This window comes from Triplophysa dalaica, chromosome 4 (genome assembly GCF_015846415.1).
Source record: "Triplophysa dalaica isolate WHDGS20190420 chromosome 4, ASM1584641v1, whole genome shotgun sequence".
Taxonomy (NCBI): domain Eukaryota; kingdom Metazoa; phylum Chordata; class Actinopteri; order Cypriniformes; family Nemacheilidae; genus Triplophysa; species Triplophysa dalaica.
In genome coordinates, this window is record NC_079545.1 from 24628813 (window position 1) to 24650657 (window position 21845).

The window sequence follows — 21845 nt, forward strand, 5'->3', positions numbered from 1 at the left end:
CGGATCCTGTTTCGCGATTTGTCCCTTGTCGCTTGCCGTTGTTGGGTGGAGAGTCACGTGACCTGTATTGCGATAACGTCCACGAACAAAACAAAACATCAAGAATTGACAGCTCCACTAAAGCTTTATTACTGACTGACAGCAGCTGTACATATGAGTAATATCACGAAATATCATTAAGGTGGGTAATGCTGACGTTCCTTTAACATCTGATATTGTTTCAGTTTTGGAAAACATATTATATACTACTTTAATACATTAGTCGTGTTATCAATTTACCCGTTAACTTTACCTCACTTGTTGTATTACTGTAGCCTTCGATCAGTATGCGGATCCACTGTTAAAAACAGAGTTTCTGAGTCAGGTCAGATGTTTATTGTTGTTTGAGCTCATGTGTTTTCAATGTCAATCTATACTTTTTTTTAATTCGACAATGATTGTACGTTAGTTGGATTGTTTAACCTAATATTAGCTTCATGACCAGTGTGCCACGGAGTCTTGTGGATCTAAAGGGATGTGGATAGCTTTGTGAAGATGGAGGCTGTGAGACCCAAAAAATCAAAGTCCAAATCCAGTGGAAAGTCACAGGTGAACGAACCTAGTTTGATATGACTCCTTAGTTTTACAAATACACGTATCAAGTTTTAAAATGATGTCATACTTCATTAACAGGTCAAAAAAGAAAGACAGCCGGAAAGTGTTAGACAACCCTCTGGACCTTCCACAGAGCTGACTGAGACAGTTGAGATCACTGCTGAATTCACAGATGTTCCCCTCAGTCTTCTGCCTTCTACCTCTAATCCAAACCCACCAACCACTCACCCCTTACTAGAGCATAAAGACAAAGCTGAAAAGGACCAAAACAAAGATCTTTTGTGTAACACGAAAAAAGTTGTGGAGAAACCCCCTTGCAATGTTGAATCAGAGCTTACATCATCTCAAGCCATGCCACCTCAAGCAGATCAAACTTTGGTATCTACCCAACACCACCTGAATGATCAAAAACCTCTTAGTGCTAGACTTGAGCCATTTCATGTCTCTTCTATATATCCCTCCATCGCTGCCTGCTCTGAACCTCAACTCCTGGAGGGACTTCTAGATTCTTCCCTTTTGTCACTAGCCGCTGAGGCATCAGAACAGAGACAGATATCTCCAGCCGTCCTGCCTCTAGCAAACCTGGAGTCCTCCCCACCCAGCCTGGTTCCCGTGGAGGTCGCTGATGAGGAAAGGCCCAAGGAGAGGCTTTACCCAGAGCTTCCATGGTCATGCCAGAGTGAAAAGCCCTTTACTAACGAACAGCTGCTGTTGTGGGAACCGGGTTCCTGGCTGGAAAATGTGCAGCTGCATGAAGCTGAGTTCCAGGGTCTAGCTCACCAAGAAGGACATGAGCTGTATGAGCTGCTTCTGAGCTACTGGAGGTGCCGTAAGCAGCTGACTCAGGCCCAGACTGAACTGCAGGCTGCGAACTCGGACTGCAAGAATGTGCAGAATCGGCTGTGGAGCTTCAGGGACGAAAGGCTTTCTTTACAGGTGAGATTATCTGTGGTATTGAAATGACAAAGATAGTATAAAGGAGAGAAGACTGAAAATGTGCATGAAACATTTAACATGGCAAGTGTAGCAATGTTCTCTACAACAAACATAATGCTCTACGTATTGTTCCTGCATTTTCAATATGTATTGATTCTAAACTGTATAGCTCTGTTGTGCCTTTCATAAACACACGCCCATCTGTTTGCCTTTCAGGGTGTGTGCGCAGACCAGGTGAAGGTGTTTGGCTACCACTGTTACCAGCAGGTGACGTTGAATGAGGCAGCAATAGCTGACCTGAAACATCTGTTTGCTGCAAAAGCGGAAATCCTCCATCAGACGGTGGCCCTTCACTCGTACACCTCCATCCTGTCCTGTCTGCAAGTGGAGTCTTATCTCTACCACTTGCTCAGCAGCCACCCCAACACCAAACGTGTGGCTGTACAAGATACAAGCACAGGCAAGCCCATACTGATAAGTCTTGACCCGACGCTATTTTCATGTGGTTCGATTACTTTGAATTGTGATAGGAGCTGAATACGTTGAGGTCAGTTGTTTTGGACCGTATGGAATGTTTACACAATTGATGCTGTAATGATTCATACAATAGAATACAGTCAAATTAAATACAATTAAATTGAATTACAAACAGTTAAATTACATGAAATTTCTTTAAATCTTTTGTTATTTAATTCCAATGTATTTAATTTAATTTATTTTAGATATTTAATGTGATAAAATATTATTGCTCTAAATAATATACAGCAATTATCATATTATTATTTTCTATGCCCTATTGAATAATAATGAAGTGTTTTGTTGGCTGTAAATGTCTATTGATCTTCTTGTTTTGCATTGACCTTCTTAGTGGGTTCAAAGTCTCAACCCTCCTCTTTGCAACCACTGAAAGAGAGCATCAGTGTCCTTTTCATCTTCACAAGGAGGGTTCTGGATGACACCCAGTTTCAGGCTGACATCCATCTCTGGCTACAGAGGCTGGTAAAGACCCCCAAACAAAAGCTCATGAGATGCCATTATTATTATGAGAAATTATTATCATCAAAGCATTCGAAACATAAACATGACAATTGTTAGCTAAATAGCTGTAAGATGGTGTAAATATTTTATTCTAATGTTCTTGAATTCATCTTATGCGAGCTTGAAATATTAATACACTTGCTATACATTTTTCTTTAGATTTTTTTACATCCTGCATTGAAGCCTAAAAGCTTTTCTCCACGCAGGTGTCTGTGCTGCATCGGGCTGGTTCTGCAGGAGATCATTTGTTCATTCTTAACCACCTGCTCTGCTGCCCAGCAGGATTGGGGAAATGGGCGGTGCCATTCCTACAGGTACCGAAACAAAGCTTTAATATATTTTGCTGTGTAATACTGTGGCTTTCACACTAATATGTAAAAAATGAGAGTATGATTAAAATCACAGTCTTATTTTTGTCCTCTTTCTATAGATTAAAGTATTGGATAACCCGCCCGGAGTGTATCATTTCATGCAGGCTCTGGCTATTCTTATGTCTCCTGTGAGGTAAAAATACTGCACTGGGAATTAATCTCTAATTTCATTGCACTTTGTCTGTTCTTATATCTTTTGCTGGACCAAGTCAAATATGTTGACCAGTCATTGGATGGCAGGAACTGTACTACAGTATGTATGCAAACAAACTGTAGATGGACATTTTGTTGATTGTTGTGTGTGGCCATGCAGGCATCGTGCAGACTTTTTGGGACACATGAAGCCCATTGACACAAAGGGCAACAGTAGTCTTTCAGGACCTGCATCTGGTAACTGGACTTTGGTGGATGAAGGTGGAGAGGAAGTGAGTGTCCATCATGTATCCCTTAAGAAACAAAAATCCTGACATGTTGAAAAATATGTTGCAGTATTAAATAATACACTACAGGGCAATTACTTATGTCCATATATATATATATATATATAACGCAATTATTCATATACTAATATGAAAATAGTAAAGGCCTATACATAAAGGAAGCATCAGAACACTGATTATGTTAAGAAAACTGTATAGCAGGGGTCTTCAACTACTTTCCTTTGAGGGCCAGATTCCAAAAGTATAAATAGCATGTGTGACAGTTTTTTTACTATATCCTCATTTCTTCTGTTATTTTGTGTTCCTCTTATTTATATAATCCCTGTCCCTTGTGATGGTAAACTGACACATAAAGCGAATCAATTTGTCTGTGTAAAAAAACAGTTTTATCACGTCTTCGGGTGAATTCCAAACACATTCATGTGTCCTGCGTACTTAGAAGGGAAAACGCAGTTTTTCGTAAATGTAGCTGTTTAAATTACATAATAAGAAATTGTTACAATAAGTCGTCAATATATCATTAAGAGCTGCGTGAATTTCTTGAGTATTGAATGAAGCAGCGTCTTTGATGTGGTGTCTCAAAAGATGCATTTCTTTAAGCACACCATTCTTAAAGCGGGCGTAACATGTGGTATCTGCAATCTCATATTAATCTTGAGTACCTATAGAGTAGTATTGCATACTTCGTATCTTCGAAGAGTATTTAGTTTGATCACATTTATAAAAGATAGATACAGCTTTATGATTGTTTCTGAAATCATATGGCGCGTGCGAGGGGAGGGCAAGGCTGAACTAAAGCACATTGTCAACAAAATACAGACATCAGTTTCACTCACCGCATGCAGCTCATGTCCAGCATCTTTTAGCGCTGGGACCACTCCATCTATCAGTTCTCCAAATCCAGCGTAATATCCACAGTTTATAACACGTATCACCCAAATGCAGTCAACAAACAAACATCTGAACTTCGCGAACGTCTGCTTTCCTGCTCTCCTTGCTGTCGCGTGGGCGTGCCACGTGCTTTTCTGGGAGAATTGTCCAATAAGGGACAAAGAAAAGTTGTTACAAAACAGTTTTATATGTTCTAAAAAAAACTTTACAAAACCTGTGAGATCGCTGGGGAAGTGTATTGAGCACAGAAGTATTACGTAATGCACCCAACTCGAGGTTGACCATGTTAAGCATGATAAGAAAGCACGTTTAACATTGTAAAGAAGTCAGAATGCATGAAACACCGTTGCAGGGCCGCTTTAAAGTCTCTCTACTTATTTAAATGTTAAGGCTAGCCCTGCTGTATAGGTATAACAATGTGTGTGGTTTTGTAGATCTTGAATTTATTTTCTAATCATTGTACAAGCAGTTGTGTTTGGAAGTTTTCTATCTGGACATTATTTTGTTTAATTAATTTTACCGGTTTACCGTGTTAAATTCCCACCCCTATATGTAATTTTTTTATTTTTAAACCTATGACAGACCAGATATTTCGTAATATCGTTGATGTCACCATCCGACCCCTGTGTGATGATGACCATTGTCACACTTGTTTTGAATTCACTCAGGATGAAGATCCAGAAACAAGCTGGATGCTGCTGTCTGAGGACGATCTGATTTCTCTGTTCTCTCAGTTTCCTTTCGATGAGCTCTTCAAACACTTACTGGGGATTTGCTCTGAAGGTGAGGCTCTCACCATTCCCTATAGATGACTTATGTTCTGAAACGTATTCACATATTTCATAGTCAGTATTAGATTTATTGTATTCTCTTGCTGTTATATATTACATCTGAAATACATTTTTTTTTTATATATTAGTAAACAAAGTGAGTAAAGTTGACATTTCAAATGTTATTCTTGCCCATAGGCAACTATCAGCCTCAAGCCACCACCAGTCAAAAGATGATGAAGATATTTGCTTTTGCCTCTTCACTGATCGAGTTGCTCGCTGTCGGCCTGCAGACCTACAACAGAGCACGTTATCGCCAATTTGTAAAGAGGATTGGCCACATGATACGGTCAGCTAAACCAAATCTTAAGAAGGAAACTAAGTACATTTGATATTATTATACTGTTTAAATAAAGTAAAGGAGATGTGTGTTATTTATGTGCCTCTAGCGTTACCAAATAGTATTGCAAAAAGTTTTCTAAATAATTGGCCATCTCCTATTGGTCAGTAGAAGGACATAATCCTTCCTCAAACTCACACTACTCGTTAAGCTCAAACTAAAGATCAATGTTTTGATATCTTGAGTGTTTACTGACAGTTTGTTCTTTCACTGATTCTAGCATGACGCTGTGTTATGTGAGTGACCACTGGGCACAGTACATCAGCCTTACAGGTGTGAGCAGAACCACAATCCAGGAACAGTCCTTTTCAATGGAGAAGCTGCAGGTTGAGTTTGATCATCTTTTCTTGAGAGCCGTGCTACATGTTCTTAAGGCCAAAAGGTACTGTGTATCATTTATGTTTAATCAATAACGTTTTTTGCTCACAATCTGTTTGATGTTGTGTTGAAACATTAAACTTTGAAAAATGAAGATCAAGCTGTAAGCACACAAGCTTTACAATTAATCCTCTGTGCTCATGTGGGAGAATTAGAGGTGTGATCTGCAACTTGCCCTAATCCTGTTCCCAAATTAGACTTTTGTCTAAATACTGTAACTTTTGGTGACACTTTATTTCACATTACAGTATGTGCACTTGCAGTGTACCTGACAAAATACTGTCAAGTGCATTTACTTAATATGTGTTAAGTTGGGTGCAGGGCTGCTACCTCGTAATTACACAGTTACGCTGTAAGTTGTTTGTACAATATAAACAGCCACCTAATGTTGCCTTTCTGTTTGAAATCACAACTAAACTGACTAAAAGCATTCCCTTTTTGGTCATTTTTCCTATCAACAATGACTAAAGTAAGTAACTCTTTATTTATTCACAGACTGGGTATATGGCTGTTCATGTCTGAGATGCCATATGGCACCTTGTCCAGTTCCATGTTGTGGAAGATCTTCTATATCATGCAGTGTGCAGAGGCGGAAGGTCTGGAGAGGCTCAGCTGTAGCTTAAGTGCTGATGACTGTATCCAGGGGCTCAAAGGTGAGACGCTCAGCACATCTATGCTGAAACGCACAAGACAATAGTTCAGAGAACCTGCAACATTTTCTTTATTTTAATTTGTTCAACACTTTATGTAACCATGGCATTCACTCTCGGATTCCGAGCTTGCTTGAAAACCAACTCTGGAATGGGTCACTTGTGCTGAGAAAGTAATCTAACCCGACATAACAACAAACCAGGCAAATTGTAATCATGTTCGTTGCATTTAAAGTGGTGAAATGCCTAAATGACCACTACAAGAATAAACGTGCGCGCTCTGTCCAATAAGTTCAGTAATGTCTCCAATAAGACATTACTTATATTAAGAAAAGGAGTCAACAGGTCTGAAATTGCCCAAACTGAAACTACAGCGTATGTTTTTGTGTTTCCAGATTCAAGCCACCTGGAGAAATTTGAGAACTGGCTGTCGGAGATCAACAGCTCAGATGGAATCTGCCTTTTGACTACATTTGCACACATGGCTCAGCCCAGACGCACAGACGTAGACCCAGAGTTCATCAGGACCATAGTGCTAGAGATATACGAGGTGATCTTACTCCCTCATCTGCTTGCTTCGCTTAAATTTAGCATATGTACAAAAGTCTTTATGCTTTTATCCTTGTTAATATTTCATACTAAAGAGTTAAAGCAATAGAGATCATAGAAGGTTTTTAATAAAACGTTTAAACAGTTAAGATGTTGTTACTATTTCCTTAAAATATCCAAGATATGCTTTTTTACATTTACATTTAGTCATTTAGCAGACGGTTTTATCCAAAGCGACTTATAGGTGTAGTGTTTTTTAGAGTTATATAATTGTCTAAAGGATGGATGAAGACATTTTGATTAATTCATTATCTCATAGTGATTTCATCCCAAATGCCATGAACCTGTGATTATTTCCCCCAGGTATCTTACGTCAGTATTGCCACTCGAGAGATCTTCTCTAAAGTAGGGCGGGAGTTGCTGGCTGCTATAGCGACAGCCCACCCTCACATCATATCTGTGTTGTTGGAGAGACTTAGAGAGACCATAGAGAAAGTGGGCATGGTGAGTGATGTACAAAGGCTCTCCAATCCACCAAAATCTAAAGTTGACTTAAAAATAATTGTCACTGTCACGTCATTATTCATGACTGTCATTAAACATTTATGAAGATCAACATGCGCGCTTGTAACACACAGAAAATCGGATAGTAAAGAAACAAATTATTTATAATATTGACCATTGTAATGTTTGTTTTTTGGTCAGGTTTCATTGTACCTGTTTAAGGAGTTGCCACTCCACATGTGGACACCAGCTGAAGCAGAAGTCGGGTTAATCCGTGACTGGCTGTTGAACTTCAGCCTCACTGCAGTGGAGAACAGACTCGCCTGCATCATCCTGGAGGGCCTCAACTGGGGATTTCAGCCTGTCAGTCTAAATATTTAATATTGACAATTAACTTCTCACAATAGCCTTAAAGGGATAGTTCAGCCAAACATAAACATTCTGTCATCATTTTTTCACCTAATTGTCGTTAAAAACCTGTATACGACTTTAGAAGTAAATTTTGATATTGTGTAGAGTCCTTGATAAGCCTTACATAAATCAATTGCTCTTGTAAATATCACTGCCGGTAATTATACTTTTTGTGTTGTACTAATTGTCTTGTGTTTTTCTTTTTTATTGAGTGTTTGAGAGAAGAGTAGAAAGTAAAATGTTCTGTTTGACCCACAGAATGGCAGCCTTGTTCTACCAGCTCCTTTGCAGAGTGAAATTGCCCTGTTGGTTATTGAAGCGTATCAAAAAAACCTCACAGACAAACCATATGCTGGGATACTATCAGAAGGCATTAAACAGGTCTGACTTGTATCTATTTTGATCTTCATTGATCCAGACACTTTTTATCAGTATAAGTTATCCCTGGAATTCACACCAATGACCTTCAAAATGAAAATTCTGTCATTTACTTACATTCGCTGTATCATAACTCTGCACAGGTGTCTTACCTGGCTAATGTTGTGCGACTCGGCCAGACTCCAGAATCCTCCTTTAACCAGTGGGCCTGGGATCTGGTTTTAAACCTGAAGCTTCATGCCAATGAAAGAAGTCCTCAGGATGCCTGGTGCCCACTAAACTCCTCCAGCATCCCTAGTGTGCCTGAGATCACAGATTCTCCCACCATGCACCCTGTCTTCAAAGCTGTCAGAGCGGGCATCCCCATTGGCTGCTTCCTGGCTATTGAGATGACCACCATTGGAAACAGGTTCATAATGACATTCCTTTTTTTTTCTTTCTGCAATTTACACTACAGTTTAAACGTTTAGGGTTGCTTACATATTCTTAATTATTTAAAAAAAATATATATAATTTTATAAATAATTTTTTACTTTCTTTACCACATTTCAGAATGATACTTAGCCTATTAAATCTTAAATGGGAAATATGTCAAAAGTAATATTCAAAGTACCCACCATTTGCCTTTTTTTGTGTTGTGACAACTGCAACATTACCAGAAACGACAACATAAAGATCCATATCTATTAACATGAATTGACCTTCACCTTTCATGTTTCATCTTTGACAGTTTGGAGAAATTCTGCAGTGATGGGATACCTCTGCTGAGGACTCTGGTCCAGTCTCGACATCTCAAAGCTGCAGTCCACATACTGGAAAACATTCTGCCTCTGGTCTACAACTGCCAGTTCTACCTGCTCAAAAACGAACAGTTAGGAACTTTTTGTCTTTCTATTGTAAACATTTTATTACTCTCGCAAATGAAATTGCATTGTGCTTTCAAAGTGATGCAGTTTCTGCTGTGTAATAGACCAATGCATCTAGGGTTACTTCATTAGCATTTTCCTGTGAGTTAGCTATTGAGAAGTGCTACAAACTTTAAAGCTATTTAACATGAAATAAAGTGCTGAAATTAAACTTTAGCTATCCTGAGCAAACCTAGGCAGGATAACCTGTACATTTGCATTCTAATGCATTAAGCAGATGCGTTTGTCAAAAGGAACTAGCAAGAGTAAGGGAAACAGTGAATTGATACATCATAGGAGGGCAATGGTACGAGAAATGAAGTCAAGTTTTCAGCGAAAAGATGGTGTGACACACTTCCAAGTAAGGAAGAAGGAGGTGGGAACCGGCGAACATTTAACCAAGTTTTAATAAAATAAACAAATAACAAAACAAAAGTAAAATGAGGACAGCTCCCTCACGGTCGACTGCCGGCCACACAAACATAGTAAAACATAACATAAAGTCCAGGCCTGGATCACTCTCGGCCTTTACTGTTGTCGCTCCTCCTTTTATGCTTCCGAGCTCCTCCGTGAGAGATGCGAGACCGGTGCAATGTCCAGCTGCCTCGGCCTCGCCCGTTCCTCACGGCACTTGTCCGGCTCTGCTTTTCACAGATGGGCTTTACTGCCATGATATAAAATCTGTTGTGGCTTTTCTGACCGTATGTCTTTTTCTTATGTTGTTCAGGTTTCTCAGCTGTATTCAGCTTTTCTTACAGATAGATAGTTGGACTCAGGGTGTGACCCAGCAGGTCACACAGAAGGTGACCCAGCATCTTATTGGCACCTCTACATGTGAGAACATCAAATTCCTGAATAGTGTGATCCAGGTAAGATCATGAGAGTTTCTATACCGTTTTAGCTCAAATCTTTTCAAATGGATTTTAAAGCTGCAATGTTTAACTTTGGATAAAAATAAGAATCAGGGAATGAGCAAATACATTGTTCAAAATCTTACCTAGAGCTGTCCGGTACAGTTTCAGTAGCTTCGGTATGACAATTTGGCCGACATAGAAATGTATGTAAAATTATACATTTAGAGACAAGTTAAGCTTTAAAAGTCTTTAAATATTTATTTATTTTAACAAGCAAAGAAAACATAAAGCTTATTCTCCTTTAGGCCCATATTTTGGAAAGTTCAAGACCTGGGCGTGTTGGTGTGGTAGCTGTTCTTGAGTTCTGGCTTCAGGTTTTGACCGGGCAGAACCTCTGGCATCGAGACAGAGCAGTGCTGTTCCTTCTGGACCATCTGTGCCGTGCTGCATTTCTTCACCAACAAGAGGAATGTCTCCAGAAACTTCTCTATCAACAGCACAAGGTCAGTCACTAGCTAGTGTACAAACAGCCATCTCCAACCAATCATGGTTTATTCAAAACATGTCATTCTGAAAATCTCTTTTCTATTAGAGTGCCTTAGGTTACCATGGAGACAAAGGTTTGCTCTCTTCTTTTATGGGCTGGATAGTAGCAGGAAATGTCACGCCATCTTTCATTGAAGGCAATGCTGTTACAGGGGAGGTATGTCAATTCTTCTGTAAAGTGTACAAAGTGCATAAGAAACATCTTGTTATTTATCTTAGTCATTGTGCCCCTGCACATCGTTTGGTTTGTTTTAAGGTTTGGTTTGTTTTAAGGTTTGGTTTGCTTGGTTGGTTTTAAACATGGAGTCTATGTTCGAGGAAGACTCTCAGCTGCGGCGCTGCGTGGAACATGAGCTTCTCTCCAACTCTGCCTGCACACCAGATCAGGCTCTGAAGGTACATATCCATTCAGCTCTCATCTTTTCTCAAGTACACCTCTCAAGAAGAGAACAAGAGAAAGTTTTGATGCGATATTGCTGTCAAATTTATTTACTTGTAACATTCGGTCATCAGAAAGCCCAGGTACGTCTCAAGCTTCAGGTGATCCCCTCCCTGCAGAGGCTGATGATCTACCGCTGGGCTCAACAAGCTCTCGCTACTCCTGCAGATCACCCACTCATACCTTTGGTGTGGCAGAAATTCCTCCAACTTTACCTCCGTCAACCTGGACCAGAGTTTGGGTACGCGGAGTCATCTTTTCCTTTGTGTGAACTGAACATAACTGCCCTTCGTTGCATGCTTGTTATACACCATGATACATGTGTTTCGGCACCAAAAGTCATATCGCTCCGAGGTCTTAGCCACCACCTGAAAGAGAAGACCTTCAAACATAATTTTTTATTGTGATTCATGATTCAGCAAAATGAGGTTGTTACACAATCTGTGATGCATGCAAAGTCATCTTAGTGCTGCCTGTCACCTACTCTGTATTCCTTTCCCTCTTGCTCACTTCCTTTTTTTTTACTTGCTGCAATGCCGTTCTTCTCATACTTCCTCAGTTTTCATGTTTTGCAAGACTTTACTTCAGGCTACTGCTGAGTTACAAGGCTGATGTTAGAGTTCTTACACAACTTCTCTTTTAACAGTGTGAACAGAATGTTGCTGTTGGGTTTGTTAGTAATAGATCATTTGCATTTGCCAAAATGCCAGTTTGTTTTAAATAGCACCCTGGAGAACCTGATTCTCATTGGTCATTTGTTGCATTTGAATATTTTAAAATCAATATATCATGAATTTTTTTTATTCAATAAGTAGCTGTATTAAGTGTGATATACATCATAAATGTGGAATTGTGAACTACAAGGATGATATTTTAATATCTGTGATTTTGGTTCTGTTTTCTTGGTCACTACCAGGCTGGAGGTGAAAGGTTGTATTGGCAGACGTTATTTTCAGAATGCTGCTCATCTGTCTCTGTTGAAGAGCCTCAGACAGCGGATGGTTGAGGTCTCTGATTTCCATCACGCTGCTAGCAAAGCTCTGAAGGTGCCGTGCTTTACTTGTGAATCCAGCGACGGTCTGCTGTCTCCAGGGACGCCCGTCACCCAGTTCATGACCTCTCCTGAGCTGCACACAGAGCTTGTGCGGTAATCTTCAGAGTTCTATTCTCTCCTCATACACTTTACTGTCAAAAGATCTAGTTTACAATTAAATATCGGACCATTCTGTCTACTGTTGGATTTAAATTGCTTTTATTTAAAAATAAAAACCTGAATGTCTTAATTTAATATCAAACTTTCGTTGTTTAGGCTCTTTAATGTGTTTGCATTGTGGTTGGATGATGAAAACCTTCAGAAACAGGACATTTACCTGCCCTCCCTGCCAAAGGAGTATGACACCCATCGCCTTGCCACAATCATGCAGCGTCAGCAGGTGAATGTTCATCATTCTAGCTGCATTATCATAAAACATTTATGGGCATCTGCAAAAATAATCCAAAATTGTTGATGATAATTGCCGTTTCTTTCAATTACTAAATAATTTTATGTACTAAATATTGACTGCGGTATTTTAAAAAAAGAAATATGCACTGGTCTGTAGGAGGTGTGGATAGAGCATGTTGACATTGAGCGAGTCCAACATGAGCTGCAGGAAGTCCTCAATCTGTGGTCAAAGGTCAAGAGTCAACCCGTACCTTTCCAGAACACCAACTCTTCCATCTTCACTGACTTCATCAACCCTTTGGCAGGTACTGAACCATAGATATGAACTGAATTTTTGAATTGCTGATCATTTGGAAATGTGATTTAGCTTTAGCGATGTCACTTTTATTTGTTTTATGCATATTGAGTTAAGACCCACGTGACTTATAGCCTTGGGCAAGTAGCTTACGTGTCGAAATTATTTAGTTGATTAATTAATTTTTTGTTTAATACAAAAGTTTCAGTGTTTCAAGTATATTTTGATATTATCCAATATTATTAATAATGTTTAGGACAATATTTAGAGATCAGGTTAAGATCATTATTATTTGTCACAATTTACTGTATGGATCAATGTAATGTTTGCAGCGAGAGAGCGTATTCTCACCAACCTGAGAAAGCATGATGCCCCCCAGGGGACGCTGTTGCTTGTCCCACTTAAAGCCCCAGTGCCTGACATTCCCACTGAAAGTTTGTCTGATGAGAAAATCTCCACAGCTTTAATTCAGAAAGACCTTGCGAAGCTCCAGCACCAAGCCAAGTAAGAGTCAATACATGAGCACTTACCCTTTATATTGAGTTCTGACATCTCTATATGGATCGATGGATGCTTCACTGCAGATTCAGTCCATAAGTGCTCGTCTTCAATTCATATTCATTCCAGTTGTAAGATTAACAGACTTCAGCTTTCTAATGAGTCATTGATAAGCTGTTTTGCTGCACCACTGCATCTCAATATCGACTTTGAATAATTTCTCATTTGCATAGTTAGTTGTACTTACAAAAAAAACTTGTTCGACTTGTCAATATAATTTCAGGTCCTTTTGGAATGAAATAACACAGAACGACAATATGAACACTAAAAATACACAATATATATACACAGAATATACAAAAACAGCAATATACATCAACAACACTATACATTTAATGCACATGCTGAATGATGCTGTCATCATTTTAGGTTGGCAACAGTGCGTGAGACACAGCAAGTCGCTCTGGACAATGAACTTTTGGAGGTGTTACCTCAGCTCTACATCAATCGAGAGGACCAGCTCTCAATGCAGTTAGAATGTCGTGGTAAAGGAGGACAGGCTTGCCAGGGTCCTGCACACATCACTGTTAAGGTAAATGCAATGCCTGTCACTTGTGTGTTTCCAATCTATGTGTCTAAGTGAAGCTAAACGTTTTGATCGCCCCCTGGTGTCGGACTCCAGTATAGGTCATAATCCTCAGCCTCCCCATCTGTAAGATTGCCACATGATATGAGTTTTAATTCTGTGTCAATTTTGTGTGTTGTTTCAGTTCAATTGTATCACCATATCATGCTGATGTATGTTCAAGTGTCCATTTTTCTAACAAGTTGGTTTTAGTTAGTTATAATATGCAAAAAAATGGGGTTTGATGGCACAATTTGTGTTTTTGGGATTGAGTCTGTGGTAATAGATGGGACCTTGATACCACAGCTCCGCCCCGTGATGATCTAGTTCCATGAGCTCTTTTTCTGTCTTTGTGTCATGCAGTACTCAATAATGCACAAACTGGATCCAGTGGAGAATCAGATCCAGTGTCTGAAGAATGATATTAAGCAGCTGCAGGCTGATGGAGTCAAGCCTCCTCCTCAGAGTCTGGCTGAGGCAGCCGTACACACCGAGAACTTCATCACGTCAGTACACACTCAACTCTTTTATGTACATTCTACATTTTAGTCATAAAATGGAAACCACATATGTGTGTTCATGTTTAGGGCCTTGGTCAATGCTTTTAAACTAAATCCATCACCTGGTATACTGAAGGTGGGCATCGCTGCTTTCTATCAGATTGTGTCGTTTGTGTGTGAGGACACACAGAGACATCCACCTACTCGCCAGTTCTTTACTTCCTGTATTGAGATCCTGGGTCAGGTATTGCTTTTAAGAGATTATAAATGAATTTGTGAAAAGAAAAATCTATATTTTCGGGATGCATTTGTGGCTTTGTGTGTCCTATACAAAGACGTACCTTTTAGATTAAATATGGAGACTTGAACTAAATGTGTGACTGTAGGTCTTCATCCGGGATGTCCAGTCAGAATGTAAGCACATGCTGAAGACCATCCTAATCAACAGACACCTGTGTAACCTGCTGTCACCCTACTTCACCCCTAACGCGTCTCCGCAAGAGCTGGTCTCTCTCTATGAAGAAGTGGTCAATACTCTCCATAGTGACAGCGGTGATGTCATCTTCATGCTCCTCACAAAGGTAAGGCAGCTTCATTGAATAATGCTGTAAATGATCATCTGACAGGTTGCATTTGAAAGTTGGATACGGGATGTAAACAAATATGTGGCCTTTCAATAATTCTTAAACTGATATCAAACTGAATTTAAATTCCATCATCATTCACTCACCCTCTCGTCATTTCAAACCTTTATGACGTTCTTTCTTCCACATAACACAAAAGAAGATATTTTGAAGAATGTTATTAACTGGCCCCCATGCAATTGCATTGGTTTTGATATTGATTGTTATTTCCAATTAAGTCTATTCATAATTTTTTGATGTGTTATAAAGAAATATTGATTTGAAGTTTCCATGAAAAGTCTGTTAGCCGTAATGATATATGCTCCAAAAATGTACTATCCTGTGTTTATAGTTTGATGTGACGCAATGGCTGTCATTGACTCACCCGGCGTTCTCTGAGCGCAGCCAGCTGATGGCAATCATCCATCAGGCTCTTTGTACCTGTGGACTGGAACCTGAGGCGGAAGTCCTCATGCCCTTCAACATCTTCTGCAAACACTGGACTGAACTGCTGCTTTATCAATTTCCAGACCACTACAGTGACTTTCTGCGTTTACTAATGCAAAGTAAATGTCTACTTTTCTTTCTTTTGGATTAATTCATCAACATATCAGCAACAGTATGATACAGTACATGATATGATATATTATTGTCAGCTTCTTAGCAAGTTTTGTGTGGTGGGCCTTTTTGAATGTTATTATTACATTTATTTCACAAGAAATTCATATAAATACAAAAACAGGCATATTACAAAATAATTGAATGCATTTTGTGCTCTTCCACAGGCTCCTCTGAACAGCTTCTCAGTCCAGACTGTTGGAGGGCTTCACTAAAAGTGTTGGGCTGCACTTCTCATCCTAAGCTAAAGACAGAGAAAACCCGCGCCATCATCCTCTCCGCTCAACAGGTAATACACTCTTCGTTTATATCACCTGCAGCATTAACGTGTGTTGACACACCATAACAATTGTACATCATTCTAGGTGGACGAGACAATTGAGTGGCTCTCAAAGTACTTCCTGAAGCTTCGACTTTCCAATGGAGACTTTAGGAGCTTCGGTCTCCTGTCAAAATGGGCGCCGTACATTGAGGAAGTCAAAGGCTTCTGGGAAAATCTCATCACTTATGTCATTGATCTGGAATTGAATAACTGTAGCAAAGAATCAGTTGGAAGTCCAAGGCTGGTGAAAGGTACAAATACATTTTAAAATGCAGATCTGTGATTGTTTGTGTATATACAACTTTTAATATACAAACGTTGTCGTGCAAATAGTTCTCGAGAACCTGCACGCAAAAATGGCCAAACTTTTCCAACCATGGATTCTTGATCTTAAAACTGACAACACAAGGTAAGTTCTCTTTTTATGTGGTTTTGATTACGAGACAATTGATGAGGACCAGCATTCTTATATCAAGCCTGTCTTGTGTGTGTCACAGTCACCCTCGATGTTCTCCATGGCTTGAATCAGATTCCACAGCTGCGGCCAGCTTAGTGCGCTTATATGCACACTTGACAGAGATTTTACATGAGAAATCCAAAGGTAAACACACTGCTAGTAGGATACGATACTCACATTATGATTCATATAGCTATTCTTGGCTGAAAGTACAACACATTTTTGTTGACCATTTGTTCAATATTCAAATCATAATAATTGTCTATTTATTTATTTTTTGCTGCAGATCGTTTACTGCCAGGACAAAGAGGAGCTCTGTGGCTTCATCTCATGCATTACTGTGAGACATGCACCTCTCCAAAGATGCCAGAGTACCTGTTGTACACCTACCACACCGAGTACAGCCGTTTGCCATGGAAGGACCTCCATCCCGATCAAACATTAATGAACCAGTTTTTCAATGTGAGGAAACCTTGAAATATACTTAAATTGATCGCATTCTGCTATGTCTCATGTATATTGCATGGTATGTGAATAGAATCAATTAATCGTATTACAGTATTGAACTTGGAATTTTAACAAATTTCAGTATTTAATTCGTGTCATGCTGTTCAGGTTGAGAGGGGAAGCCCAAAGAGCTGTTTCCTGTTTATGGGAGAGTTGCTTTGTGAGGTGAACTGGGTCAGTGCATTGATTGATGCTCACAGCCCCCATCCCAGCCCATCGGCTCAGACCATGGTGGTCTCCCTCCTCTATCTGATGGTGTTCCTGGCAAAAGAGGATCTTCCCCTCAACAAACCTGTGAGTGGTCAGTGATCTGCGACACGTCTTCAAGACTACCTATAGGTAATAATCTCTTGTTTCACCTCTGTGCAGGAGTCGTCTGTCTTAAATCTGCTCAGCCAGTCAGTTTCTCTGCCCTGGCACTTAGTGGATTTTCCTGCTTATCAAAACGTCACACTCTACGTTAGCACACATTACCCAGCATCCCTTGTTCTCAGTCGTGACACTTCTTCACAACAAGTCATCAGATTGCTTAGAATGGCTGCTGGATTTGAAATGACCGCACAGCCGTTACATCACAAGGTTGGCTGAACATTTTGGTTTGGTATAAGATTTTCCGATACATTTCAAATAAAAAACGGTGAACATTTGAACACATCTGCTATGTGTGATGTCACTCTTAGGACATGACTTCAAAGTGCCAAGCCTTCCTTCATCTCATGGTGCAGTTCCTGACCTCTCTGGATCAGAATGGGAACATCAGTCTGGCATCTTTAGAGACTGAAATGGAGAGATTACTCGAGTGCATTGTCCTTTTTAACCCCCCTGGTGAGAAAACTTGTTCATTACTATTCACGATTAAAAAGCTGCAGTACAGAAGTTATCAGTAAATAACATCTGAATCTGTTTTGTCCCTCATTCAGAGACAGACCCCCAGCAGCGACATATGGCCATCTGCAATCTGTTTGCTGAACTGCTGACTCTACTGAATGAAGCTGGGATCTCTACAGCAGAGGGACTCGGGACTAAACTGCACTCTTGGGTGGAAAAGCGAGCTCGGGGTCCTTTGGTTCTCCCACTGCTCACGGCTGCGTGTAGATGCCTTGCCTCAGTGCGTCATATGGCTCGCACCACAGAGGCCTGTATTCTGTCCTACTTCGCTGATGGTAATAATAGTGCAATACTGGTCCTGTACTTAGTCATTTATTGGTGTAACCATTTGGGAATTTTAAATGTCCAGAAGAGGAATAAATTACATCAATGTAAATGGACTTGATCCAAAATATAACCAAAATAAGTGCATCAAGCATATTGTCATGTGCATTCCCTGTAAATCAAACACATGGTCTTGGTTTTGCTAGCATCTAGCTCAACCATTATCCTAATATCTTGCGTCTCTTCTCTAAGGTGGATGTACTGATCAGTATTCTGGCTGGGGGCCTATCCTGGTATCTCTGCAGGTTCCTGAGCTGACTGTTGAGGACTTCATCCAGGAAAGCTTGAATCTGGGCAGTTACCTCACTTTGTACATATACATCCTCCAGAGGCTGAACTTGGAGCAAACTCTCCTCAATGAGAAGAAGACCTTAGTGCTGCTGAACACATGGATCAACCAGGGCTTCCCAGGGTAACAGGCTGCAATATTCCTTTCAAAGTTGTGAAGAACCACACACGCAAGAACACATAATCACACTTACTAATACTACTGAGTTGTTTTAGATGTTGAAGGACTCACAGAAGCAAATCTTCTAGAATGATTTCTCGTCAGATTAAGTATTTAATAAATCGTTTATCTTCTCCGTTTCTACAGTGGTCCGGCGGATGAGGCAAAGCTGTTTTTGTGGTGGCATAAGGTCTTGGAGCTTCTTCAGATCCAAGTGGATCAAGAGGACACTTGTGAGCTTGACACTTTGATTATCACCTTAATGGCGTTCCAGAACCGTCTGGCCCAGCTTGGTGAGGAAAGACTGAACTCTGGTATCCTGGGTGCCATCGGCCTGGGGAAGAAATCTCCACTTTCTAGCAGGTAATAGAGGTTTTTTTAAAAACTACAAATTTGGCTTGATGTCCGGTTTAAGAGAACTAATAAATCAGATGTATGACATTCATCTTCAATTAAAGCACATGAGAGGATTGCGTGTCTCACATTGTTCAAACTTCGCTTCAGGTTTCGAGTTGTTGCACGCAGCATGTCGGCATTTCTCCTGGTGCAGGTGCCCTCAGAAACTCAGCTGCGTCTTCGTCCAGGCACGGAGCTGCAGCTCTCATCTAAAGCCCAACAGGTAAGAATTTGGTTTAGTTAACATGTTCGTTGAAGTATCTTCTTTTGTTTTCTGCAGAAGAAAGTCAGGTTTGGCATGTAAACGATGAAATAATTATCTCAATGAAAACATAAAAATAAAATCTTCTAAAAAATTGTGTAATTTTGTAATTGTGTAATTCTCTTGTTTCTGACTTTAGCTGTATATATATATATATATATATTTTTTTTAGAATATTTATAATTTTAAATGACGACTCTCTGTCTTCAGGCTTTAGCTGTGTTGGAGGCCATGCCCAGTAATAAACAGTATTCAGAACTGCAAGAAGCTGTGAGTCAAGCCTGCCAGTTCATCAGGTACCCGGGTCACTGCCTGCGTGACAGCAACCACCTACTAACCCTGCTGGTAAACACGCTCTACGCCAACCTTCATTACCTGGACATCATCCGTTAGATGGAAACTAACAACGAGGTCAGTGAAAGGGACAGGCACCGTGAAACCCACCAAAGATCTCCCGGAGAGAGAATGCTGCTCTTTGGTCGGAAATAAATGCAGTGACGTGTCAATCAATCTGCCAGAATCTGGTAACAGGCTGAAGCTTGAACAGAATGTGATTTTAAAATCATCTTATACGATAATGCAGCAGTCAATCCAGAGCAGAACATAAGATTAAAAGTTTAGTTTCATCTCATTTTCTGTCCTCCCATATCAAATCCATATAATTTTTGTCCCTCTTTTTTCTCTTAAAAAGTTCCAAACAACAGGTTTTTACACGCAACGATAACACAGCGAACATGTCCACAGAATTGACAGTGTCATTATATTTTAATGCTCACTGCATATATTTATATCATTTTTGCTGGTAAAGATGGTCATAAACACGGAAAGTACCATAGTCGTTTCTGTCAGTCAGTCAGTACTCTATCATGTAAAGATAAGTGGTTAGATTCAGTTATCAGCCTATCAGGCACAAATCGAGCATCTTTCCGCAGTGGGAGGGTTATTGTTGTAATGTGCTTATGAGTATGCATGATGTGGGAATTTTGGTGATGTTTTATCAGTGAGTTTCAGTGTGCACACCTCATCACATGCTTCTATTGATTTGCACAACAAATATGCTGGTGAATTTACAATAATTATAGATATCATAAACAATTTTACTGTGACGACTTGAGGTTCACTGTGTTTTTATTAAAAGTACATTTGTTATGAGCCCATGCAATTAAACCAATAGTGATCGGCCATATACTTTATCCTATTTAGTGAATTCCTGAGCCTCTTTCTCACTTCATCATGTGGATGGAATAGGATGGGTAATTTTTTTTGATCTGTTCAAATAATGTTTCCTGCTACAATATGAGATGTGCCTATTAAGTGCACTTATTAGTGTTATTATGCTTGTCAGTACAAAGCAAATGACCTCCATAAAAACTTGTACATTTCTGACATTACACATTCCTTTACCCCTTTGTAAAATTACTCTAGAATTCCTTTAAATTCTAAAAGAAAATATTCTTCTTTGTATAATGTGTTTCCTAGCATATTTGGTTGTAATTTTAACTGGCTTAATAACTAAAGCCTTCTGGCCATTTTTGCATGCTTTTATAAAGTCTTTTTTCACACATTTTTAAAACATTTTATTTGTTTCCATAATACTTAGTTTCATTGTTTGAAACACTGGGTAGAGGCTTCCCCAATACATAAAGAAAAATGTTGTTCAATGCCATGATACGAGGCCTAATTAAAAATGGAAAAAAATCAAGTACTTTGGAACAACCTGGACACGTTGTATAAATGTATACTGGACAGACTATTATTGTATAGAACTTGCCTTAAGATATCTTGTCAATATGTTTGTTTGTGTGTGAGGTGTGTGTGTTTCTCTTGTGCCATAATTACTCTTCAAAACACACTGTCAACTTACCTGTCTTGTAGATGGATATGTAAATGATTACAAAGATCAACAAATCCTAAAACCAGAAGAATTGTGTATGTGTGTGTCTTAAGCATTCAGATACTTTTGTGGCCACTGTTGAATATAAAAGAATAACAGGTGAGTTAATGATGAAGGGTTCTTAGACGTGACCAAACAATATACCACATCCCAGGCTTTGGTGGTTGCCATGGAAATCTCATCCACTTTAATCAACGCTACAGCAGGAGTGTTATCAGGGTACCCAGACAGCAGATGGGAGACTGAGAGGTGGTATTTAAGTGTTTCTTTATATGTTAGGCTGTTTTCATGTTCTGTCACGTCATAGTAAAAAAGACATACTGGAGGATCTGTGATCCTTCACACCCAATAGTGATACAAAACAAAAAGTTCTGTAGAGTAATTAAAATTTTAAAACCTGTAAAGACTGATCTAATATGTGTTAATACCCAGTGAAGTTGTTTTCTTTAAACAAACAGATGGAAACTTATGGTAAGATGACTGTGTATCTTCAACTTGGGAAGTATCTTATAAAGTGTCAGCTTGGATTTTGACACTTCTCCTACAGTCTACCATATTTAGTTATTTTTTATTTAGTTATTTTTAGCGATTTTTAAGTGAAACAATAAGATTATAGTTATTTTAAGATTCTAATAAAAAACATGGAATGGAATGGAATGAGCGGTAGCCTCACATCTTGGCTCAGTGTTG

At 39.5% G+C, this 21845-nt stretch overlaps 1 protein-coding gene across 4 annotated transcripts; it reads left to right on the top strand.

The window, feature by feature from the left end:
* The first annotated feature begins 57 nt into the window (after positions 1-57).
* epg5 (ectopic P-granules autophagy protein 5 homolog (C. elegans)) lies at positions 58-20825 on the top strand. Of its 4 annotated transcripts, none has more exons than XM_056745827.1 (46): positions 58-181; positions 315-364; positions 473-588; positions 673-1530; positions 1747-1990; positions 2399-2529; positions 2775-2882; positions 2999-3072; positions 3253-3364; positions 4939-5053; positions 5239-5389; positions 5661-5822; positions 6314-6471; positions 6864-7018; positions 7381-7521; positions 7723-7884; positions 8191-8313; positions 8454-8719; positions 9041-9181; positions 9943-10084; positions 10375-10572; positions 10662-10772; positions 10889-11011; positions 11129-11295; positions 11971-12201; positions 12364-12487; positions 12656-12803; positions 13126-13297; positions 13721-13883; positions 14280-14422; positions 14504-14660; positions 14803-14997; positions 15392-15605; positions 15825-15946; positions 16023-16230; positions 16313-16388; positions 16477-16580; positions 16723-16898; positions 17052-17237; positions 17313-17522; positions 17624-17768; positions 17864-18106; positions 18348-18567; positions 18751-18966; positions 19108-19222; positions 19472-20825. In XM_056745827.1, the coding sequence occupies exons 3-46, from the start codon at positions 535-537 to the stop codon at positions 19652-19654; spliced, it is 7647 nt and encodes a 2548-aa protein (XP_056601805.1). In that variant the 5' UTR covers positions 58-181; positions 315-364; positions 473-534; the 3' UTR covers positions 19655-20825. The 4 variants fall into 4 exon arrangements, with proteins under 4 accessions (XP_056601805.1, XP_056601804.1, XP_056601806.1 ...); XM_056745826.1 differs by having other exon boundaries at positions 485-588; XM_056745828.1 differs by lacking the exon at positions 315-364 and having other exon boundaries at positions 85-181; positions 485-588.
* Positions 20826-21845: the final 1020 nt, after the last annotated feature.